The 9,191-nt window shown below is 42.3% G+C and overlaps 2 protein-coding genes across 2 annotated transcripts; one reads left to right on the forward strand and one right to left on the reverse strand.

Annotated features, from left to right (window-relative positions):
• Positions 1-1,778: 1,778 nt before the first annotated feature.
• On the forward strand, positions 1,779-3,402 carry cfap144 (cilia and flagella associated protein 144). Its single transcript, XM_070908998.1, has 4 exons — positions 1,779-1,899; positions 2,366-2,425; positions 2,616-2,731; positions 3,307-3,402. Exons 1-4 carry the CDS (start codon positions 1,779-1,781, stop codon positions 3,400-3,402), a joined length of 393 nt encoding a protein of 130 aa, XP_070765099.1.
• A 35-nt stretch (positions 3,403-3,437) lies between these two features.
• Positions 3,438-7,364, reverse strand: ebna1bp2 (EBNA1 binding protein 2). The gene is made up of 9 exons (XM_070908996.1): positions 7,193-7,364; positions 6,856-6,939; positions 6,428-6,600; positions 5,833-5,956; positions 5,338-5,427; positions 4,992-5,067; positions 4,690-4,780; positions 4,435-4,603; positions 3,438-4,294 (listed from the first exon to the last, which is right to left on the reverse strand). Exons 1-9 carry the CDS (start codon positions 7,286-7,288, stop codon positions 4,247-4,249), a joined length of 951 nt encoding a protein of 316 aa, XP_070765097.1. The 5' UTR covers positions 7,289-7,364; the 3' UTR covers positions 3,438-4,246.
• Positions 7,365-9,191: the final 1,827 nt, after the last annotated feature.

Genomic DNA, 9,191 nt, shown 5'->3' on the forward strand with positions numbered 1-9,191 from the left:
GGGGGGGGGGGGAGAAAATCAGCTAATTCAAGGCATTTTTGGTGTCTCGCTCTTCATTTTCCATTTCCCGGCCCCCACGAGCCGGTCGTGACATTGTCCAAACGAGCCATTCGAAATATCGAGCGAGAGGAAACACAACCTTGGCATTTTTAAGAGTAAGATATCATTTTGCCTAAAACCATAATTTTGGCGAGGGATTAATAAATATTTTAGTTGAGTTCTTGTCTGCTAGCAACAATTTAAAAACAAAAAAACAAAAAAACATTTTAATATTTCTGGAGTCCGGCTCTCATATTGAGTGGGTTTACCTTGTTGTAATATTCATTAACTTCTGAGAACATTTTTCATTTTCAGTTCATTTCAGTTATATCGTGCCAAAGTTATCACAGGGCTTTATTATAGTTTAATTTACCCCCAGGCAAGTACTTTTCCTACCACTCTCCACAAAATGTTGGTCCTCCAGAGATGTTTTGTTAGGATTGCAACCCGATCAGAGTTACATGTCTCATCGGCTCCTCTGTGCCAGATTCATTTTTGACGCCGACATCTCTCCAATATGTGTTTTTATTTGTAAGATACATTCAAGTGAAGGGAACATATTCCGGAGCAGTCTGTTCAATACTAGCTTCAAAGCAAACCGGCGGGTCCATTCTTACTTAACCTCTCACTTGCGGAGGTCGGTTTTCGATAAGATTCAGGGGTACCAAGTTATGGAATGGCTTTTCCCGCGCTCGGCCAAAAGCTGCTCCTCTATAAAATGTTACAAATGATTTTTTTTAAAAATAAACAAAACATTCAACTGCTGTTTTGTGTTTGCCTTCTGTTTTGTTGTTCATGTTTCCATTTTTTGTTTTTTTCACTCCTAGTGTCATGTATTACCACCAAAAACCAATATCCCCCAAACACGCACATATGCACGCACATTTTCTGCTTTTATGTTGATATTGCTATTGTTATTACTGTTGTTCATTATTACAGAATTGTGTTATTACTTTTGGCATCACTTATATGTAGCCTTATTACATTCTGCATCTTGATTTTGTGTTCTTTGCAACTGTGAAACTTTCACCTTCTTTGGGTGGAGGCCTCAAACTTGGGTTTTCTGTCTGTTGTTTGTCATCTTTGTCAATGTGTGTATCTTGTTTTTGTAATCGTGCAAAAATAAATAAACTAAAAGAACTCAACCAAACTAGGGCACTTTTTTCATGCACAGAACATAACTTCACGACTTCACATGAAAGCGCTTTAGACTTCATAGGATCAAAGAGGAAGGCAGCAAATGCCAAAACGCCTGCAGAATATTGTGTGTAACGTATATTCATATCACGAATGCAAGAATAACATCTATTTGAGAGTCTGTAAAAGACAGTGGAGGGGAGGAACTGCGCCACGGGGACATGGAGTATTAACAATTGCAATAAAAGTCAACATCAGTCCACATTCAGTGTTAGAACATCAGTTAAAGGCTCGTCTCCGCCGCTGTATTAGCATCCAGCCGAGACGTCTGTATGATACACTGTGTGTGTGTGTGTGTGTGTGTCTCTGTGTGTGTGTGTGTGTGTGTGTGTGTGTGAACTCCTCCGGCGGGACCAAACGTGAGCGCGCTGCGCCGCCGCGTGTCCGAGTCACGCCACTGCAGCGCGAGGCGGTGTTTACTGTCGCTAGGTAACGCGCATTAAAAAAAACAAAAACAAACAAACATTGGTAGGACACTAACGACGTCGAGAGCCCCTTTATTTCTCCAGTCTCAGGTTTGTTTTTTGGCTTTTCTTGTCAAAATGGCAGGAAAGGAGAAGCCGGATCTGGTCCATCAAAACGCGATTCACGTCGAGACGATCCGCAAAGAGCAAAGGCACCAGAACCTCCACACGGAGTTCAGCATCAACCCGCACAGGAAATGTAAGCAAAGACGGCGTTACCAGTGATCCAAGTGTGAACAAAGTGGTACCAGTGTAGAGACAACTGGGAGCCCCCAGTCTGCAGATGACACGAGACAAGAGTGACGTGACATAAGAAGCACAGATGTGAATCTTGTTTATTGGATTGGGTCTCCTCCTGTGTTTTTATTCACGCTGCTGGCTGTCTTGGCCAGGTGTCCCTCGAAAGTCAACGCATTCTTAATCTCAGTGGGACATTCCTGGCTAAATAAAGGGTCAATTAAAAATAAATACATAAATAAATAAATCATCTCATTGAAAAACAACAGCATGGGGCACTGCTGTATCTGTTGTCACATCAGAATCAGAATCTGCTGTATTATTAAGTATGTGTACACAAACAAATATGTATAGATTGCTGCATTGTATTGCCTTTTTCCTGACGTGTGTGTGTGTGTGTGTGTGCGTGTGTGTCCACTGTCTATTAGTGCATGTCCTGCCAGACAAACCCATGTCTCGGAAACCAACAGAAGTGGTTGCAGAAAACTGTAAGTTTGCATCGATTCCGCTGAAACGCCTCTTCTGTTCTGCATAAGTAACAGTTGAATGCACTTCAACATCGTATTACTCCAGACCCCCCCCCCCCCGTGATCCCAACCAGCATGAAGCAGCTGGAGACGATGAACGTTTGAGAGCATCCGTGTTACTGATCATACGAACGTGCTTTCTCCTCTCCAGCGGACTTCATCGAGGACTTCATCGAGGCCTTCCACAAGGCCCGCCAGGAGCCCACCAAGAAACACACGACGCCACAGACTGAGAGTCAGGAGATAGGATGGGTGTCGACTCCACTGGTGAGGAAAGCACAATTTAGTAGCACAAGTTGTAAGCACAGCCCTCTGTCCCTGAATTGTGGTGCATTTACTGCTTGAGCTCATTAAGAAGAAGGAATGAATCATATTAGAAGATGTTCAAGTTTCTAGATGTAGAAGACTGTTTATATTTTCAAATTAACTTCATATTGTTAAGGGTTTTCTTTGACATGTGACAGCCTTATGCACAGTAACTCATTTTGGTACCAACAATACATCCCAGTAAAAAGCTTTGACAGCAGGTCTGTAACTATGGTAGCTTTAAGCACCAAACCTGATACAGCATTTAACTGTAATAAAGCCGTCAAAATTGGATTTATAGAAATCTGCATACAGAGAGTAGCAGTACTTCTATTGGCTTTTGATTCAAATTTAAAATCAGTTATTTCCAGAGTTTTGAATATTGCAAAAATGTTTTTATTTCTGCAATCAAACCCAAAAGGAACCACAGAAGCGTGAACATGTGTTTTCTGGTCTGATGCAATGGTCACTTGAATCCGACTTTATCGCCAGTTCTTACTCAAATGCTAATTCTGCCCGTTATTTTTGCCCCCCAGATCCCATCAAACCGCAGCGACAAGAGATTACATTTCCACCGATTCAGCACAGATGTCACCATACACAAAGAATCGGCCCTGCGTTCATCAAATTAGACCGAAGCCCAAAGAATGTTGGTCTACAAAAAAAGTGAGCGCCTGTGTTCAGATTTATTTGTTTGTCATATAAAAACATGTCACCGGCAGAAGCTGCCCTTTTGCAATCCCATCTTGGTAAGCTAAGTGGGGGGGGGGGGGGGAGACAAAACAAAACAAAACGCTGCAGGGTTTGCACAGGTCTATACAAAGCACACGTGTACATCACATACTTATCATATTAATGAGTGGGGAAAAGGGCAAAACTAACAGCTGCTCAATATTACAAAATGTCATGTCACATGGGAGAGAATCAAGTCATGTCAAGGAGCCCAGTTTGAGAAAAAATAATAAAACACACCGAACTCTGAAGAGCACGCCGTGTAAATAAGACGACAAGGAGTTTGGTGTAGATGTTGAGGTGTTGTCACAGGAAGTTGCTTTAAAACGTATCAAATAGGTATATAGAGAGGCGATTATGTCAAGAGAACATAAAAACTAATAAAGAAGAACAGACATTCAAATCCGCTTTGTGGCTCCGTGTAGTCCACTCTTGGGTTTACCATTTCTGCAAAGGGAGACATTTTCTTCACCAGTCCTTCATACGGCTTCCTTAGCAATACAGCAGGACGTCTCTCTCTCTCTCTCTCTCTTTCTTTGTGGCTTCAAGGGACCTCCATATCAATCCAGACACATTTACTGAAGGCCTGTTGTACAAAAAGTGTGGAAGAAAAGCCCCCATTCTCCTAAATGTCTCCTGGTGTAGATGGAGGAGAGACACTGGGGAGCAGGTGTGGGAAAACCTTCCTGCCTAGAAGCCAGGTCCGAGTCCAGCCCTGTTGACCGGCCCCTCTTGTGACACTTTTTACGAGCGAGACTTCATCTTCCTGCGTACAGACTTGCCCGGGCGTTTCTGAAAAGCAAGGTGGGAAAATGATGGAGCTTCTCGACAGTAAAGGGCTCGCTGTTTTGCTGGTAACTTCATCATTTCCTTTGGCAAACGGTCTACATTTATTAAATCAGTCAGCAGTGTTTTATGCGCGTGTGACTCACATTTTGTCCTCCTTTGCCCTTCTTCCCTCCTTTGGCGCCCTTTGCATGAGCCACTTTGGCGCGGAAACTGGAAACATCATTGAAGCTCTCCTTGGTGTTCCACTTCTTTCCACTTTTCTTGCCTCCAAAGCCAAACTTCTGGTCCTTGTATTTTCTCTTGGCATTGGAGCTGTCAAAATAACAGTAAAATATTTAGCTTTAGCAAACGGTGACATTTATGAGTGCAAAGTGCACAGCTGCAAGTCAACACCTTACCCATTCTTGTTCATCGCCTTCTTGGGACCCTGAGCAGAGTCTTTACCCGCCTTCTTGTCTCCTTCCAAGAAATCCAGTTTGTCGGTCATTCCTAGGTGTGGGAACGGTCAGAAAACGTCAATCTCAATTTGAAAACAATCTCACACCATTCATGGTTTTTGGGGAACAGAGGGTAAAGAGCAAGTTCCGGTAACAACCATCAACATTTTACAGCAATGTACAATGGTGTACAATAAATTACACTGTAAGACATTTTCCACCTTTGTGTGTGCAGGGAAAGTTATAAAAAAATAAATAAATACCTTTCTGGTATTTCTTTACAGCAGACATCATAGCCTTCTTCTCTTTCTGTCTCTTCTGGATCACTTCTATTTGGACCTGGCGCACATTCAAAGTTCATGTTAATACTTCACACCAACTATATATACTATTAGCCTCTGACAGCCAAAGGGTGACCTCAAGTTCACACAAATGGGCAACTACATCATACATGTTAAAAGGGTATTCTTAAGAAGGGAACCCATAACAACACGTGGTCTTAGGTGATGTAAAGAAGACAAACATTGTTTCCATTCTACTCCATATTTTCTGCGTCTTAAAAAGGAATCCAATAAGCCTTCTAGTAACCGTACAGAAACAGGCACCGACCTTTTTGCCAAACTTCCGTTGCTCGCGCAGTTTCTTGGCCTTCTCCGACTTCTCCAGTATCATCTGCTTTGAGATCAGCTTTTTCCTGATCTGGACAGAGGAAAAGAAAACATTTTTGCTTGTGCCAATATTTGAATTCATGTCTGGCGGGAAGAAAGAGCGACTGAGTTCCTGAACCAATTTGTGTGTGTGTGTGTGTGTGTGATGAAATGGCAGCTACCCAACCAGATTAGACATTAATTAAGGTAAAGAAGACTACATCATCCAAAATAATATTTGCAATAATGTTAGAACATATATATACTAGAGGTGTTATGGTACATGTCAGATGTCAATCTATTCAGTACACCAGTCTCAATTTAAGATACACAAATGAAGAAGAAATAGTTGGGGTTTTTTTTTTTAACCAGCTGTAGGTCTTTCACCAAGGCTCTTCCAGGTTTTGCTGTGTCGTCTTGTAAGAGACAAGCTCCTTGTAACGAGGAAATGGCTCACCTTCTGCATGTGCTGGTCTGACTTGGCCATCTCTGCAAAGTAATCGTCAGGCCTCTTGGTGGCTATGCCATGCTTTTTTAAGAGGGGCAGCGCCTCTAGGACTGAAGCTTGAGCTTGACGGTAGCTGTAAGTTAACAAACGCAGAACATTAAAAAGGACCCTTAGGTACACTCACACGATGTTTTTTCAGAGTGAAAACGGATCGAACAGTGCAAGCTGACCCTGTGATATTACAGTAGATGCGATGTATGTTCAGCCAAAATCAAGTGTTTCTCTGCGCTGACAGAAACCAAAATAAATGTGTGACAGTGTTTTGTATGTTTGTCTTCCACAACATGAATTGATTGAACTAAATCATCTACTGGCAGTCATTTAAATATGTTTTGGGAGATGCTGACAACAATTCTAGTGACATTCAAAAGCTGTTACATGCTTGAGGAAAGAACGTTCAATCTAACTTTTAAGCCAACATGGAATACGATCAATAGCTCCCAAACAGCTACTCAGTGGACCTTGAAGTGAGATTGTTTGATCAAAAAGAGTTGGTTAACATAACACTTTCAACAAACTACACATCGAGTTACGGGGCACTCACAAGAACATCTCCCTCTGGAAGTCATCGTCCGCGTTGACGTTTCCATTGGTCGGATTTGGAACTTTCCCTTCAACTTTGGAAAGAACGTCTTCGGCCGGCGGGTTGGTCAGGTCCAACCTCTCCACCCAGGGAAGGTCTTTACGGAAGTCAGCAAGGCACTGTTTCAAACCCTCCTGCAATCACAACACACACACGGGAGACAGCATCTCATCAAATGTCCAAGTATGTTTACACTATTGGTGTAACAGATGTGAGATTTATTCTACTATTACTTTTTGCAGTTTTACAGGAGCATCTCAAATATCCTTTTTTAGATTATATTAACCGTGTTTTCTTTCCTACATGCCATAAATAGCCACTCACAGAAATGGACACATAGCTGGACAAGAATGCTGACATTTCAGGTTTGTCATGACGAATTCACTCACCGTATTGTTGACTAACTTTTTGGGTCTATCCACCAGAACGTTCATCCCTGGTTTCAACAACCCCTTTGCGAAGGCTTCTTGAAGCTAAAGGAAACAAAATATTGGTTAGGTGTATTCTCTTACATGTCTTGTGGTGCAACCAAACACACTGTCCACTAATGTACCCCTAAGGCTCCTTCCAACCGTTGTCTCCTCAAATAACGTTATGTTACTGTAAACAAGTGCAATTCTGTATCAACTACAACAGCCTTTTCTGAGTCTGGCACAGCAGTTTTGCGGTTGTTCGCTTTGGCTAGCCAACGTTAGCCAGTGTTAGCATGACAACAGTTCAGGTCACCTCATCGTCTGATAATTCGCTGTTTTCCTCCTCTGACTCCTGCCCGAGCTGCGCCTCCTCCTCTGCGGACTCCATAGTCGCGCTATCCACAATCATAAGATGAGAAAAAAGTGATCGAGCGGCCTCCAAACGTGAAGAAACACCTCTGTGTGTGGCTGCGGACGCTGCTGCTCACATGTACGGAGCGTTTCACGTGGGGCGGAAGTGACGACGAGTGACGGCGTTGAACGTTCTACCAACACTGTCCGCCGGCGGAAAGGATGTGTAAGATCAAAGGTTCCTATAGGAAAAAAGAAATAAATCTGATACAAGCAAATATGGTGGTGTTAATAGTTTATTATATTCTCTAATACCTTGACAAGTAGGCGACCATATTGTGAGTACATAGTTCTTGCAATTTACCATCGTATTCCGTTTTATTTGATTGAAATGCCCATTTTACTCCTCGACATAAATGTATTCTATTTTTGCCATTCTTGAAAAACGGCAGACTTGAAGTAGGCTATTAAACATAACCGAGACTACATCCCGAAAACTCATGTAAAATATAAATGAGTGAAAATAACTTTACTTCGAGTATGAGTATGTAATGCCAAAGGATTCCTCTTGGAGGTGCTGTCGTGCACCTGAGCAGATTGTATTGATAGATAGTTGTTATCCACAGATATGCGTAATATCTAATAATATGTAATTAAGCTCAACATTCATGCCAATAAAGATTATTTGAGATAGATAGATAGATAGATAGATAGATCATGAGCTGCACTTGCCACCTCATCAAGAAAGAAACTATCAACATCACTTTTCCAAAGCTCTCTCCCCAAGTCGATTTTCTTTGTCACTTTGACACGGCACGATTGAGAGAAATGTCTGCAGTGTTGGCCCGGTGTCACTGTAGATTTGTCCTGCAGGAGAGATCAAGACAGGAGAGGCTGATGAACAGTGCTGCTTTGAGCCATTTCTGCACTCATCTATCTTTGTTCATTTCATAACAGGCACTGTTATGTGTATTTGTCTGCCTGTCTTCCGAGATGAGTTTGGGTTTATCTATTCAAGCCCTCTTTCTCTTTTCCTTACTGGTCCTTTGAATGTCATTGACCACTGTCAGACTGAACACGTTTCACAAAGTAGTGGTGACCATGCTAAGCTATATTTTCCATAGGTTATGTCTATAAGCAGTGGCTGCAAATTGATTTTCTCCTCAAAAATAGTTGGAGGATGTCGATCTACTGAAACCAAATCTCTCTGCACTTCTCTCACATTCTGATGTCTTTCTGAGAGAAATCACGGGTTATACGCTACGGCCATGTGCTCCAAATGTCCAAACTGGAAGCACAGTGAGAAGGTCACCCTCACTGCGCACAGTCTGCAGCAGTAGCACTGTACTCTGCAGCAAGGGATGGGATTCACAATCGTTTGCACTTTTATGTTGCATAAAGACAGTTTGTATTCAGCTTTTGTGGTCACGTAGCAGTCGTTCGTGGAGGGTTTTTGCAGTTAGAGCCAGAGTGTGCACATGCTGAATGCTAATGGTGTGCTTTGGCCAGTGACCATGGAAGTAACTTGATCTCGCTCAAAATGTCACTTGAAAGGGATTCATCTCAAGGGGTCAAGCAAGGAACTCAACCCTGACTGTTTTTCTTTTTTCAAGTTTTTCAACCACTTTTATTCACCAGACATATTACATTACATAATCAATGACTGTTGGGGCTAGCACGACCAATACGTTCTGACATTTACTGTAAGACATGTCATGTAATGCGAGGCAAAAACATGCAGGCGCAGCAGTGTAAATGTGTGACTCCCTGTCTAAGGGGTCATTTAGGTTAATTTAACATTTCTGGGGGCAAAATTTGCAGCTTCAGGAACCATTTAGATTGGACAAAGAAGACAGGACAAACCGAGCCAGCAGATGGCAGAGGTAAAGCTATATGTCCCAGAGGGCAAAGCAAATGTAGGACTTCACTATTTTTGCATTGTTGTACTTGTTGACTATGTT

This window comes from Enoplosus armatus, chromosome 7, assembly GCF_043641665.1.
Source record: "Enoplosus armatus isolate fEnoArm2 chromosome 7, fEnoArm2.hap1, whole genome shotgun sequence".
Classification (NCBI taxonomy): domain Eukaryota; kingdom Metazoa; phylum Chordata; class Actinopteri; order Centrarchiformes; family Enoplosidae; genus Enoplosus; species Enoplosus armatus.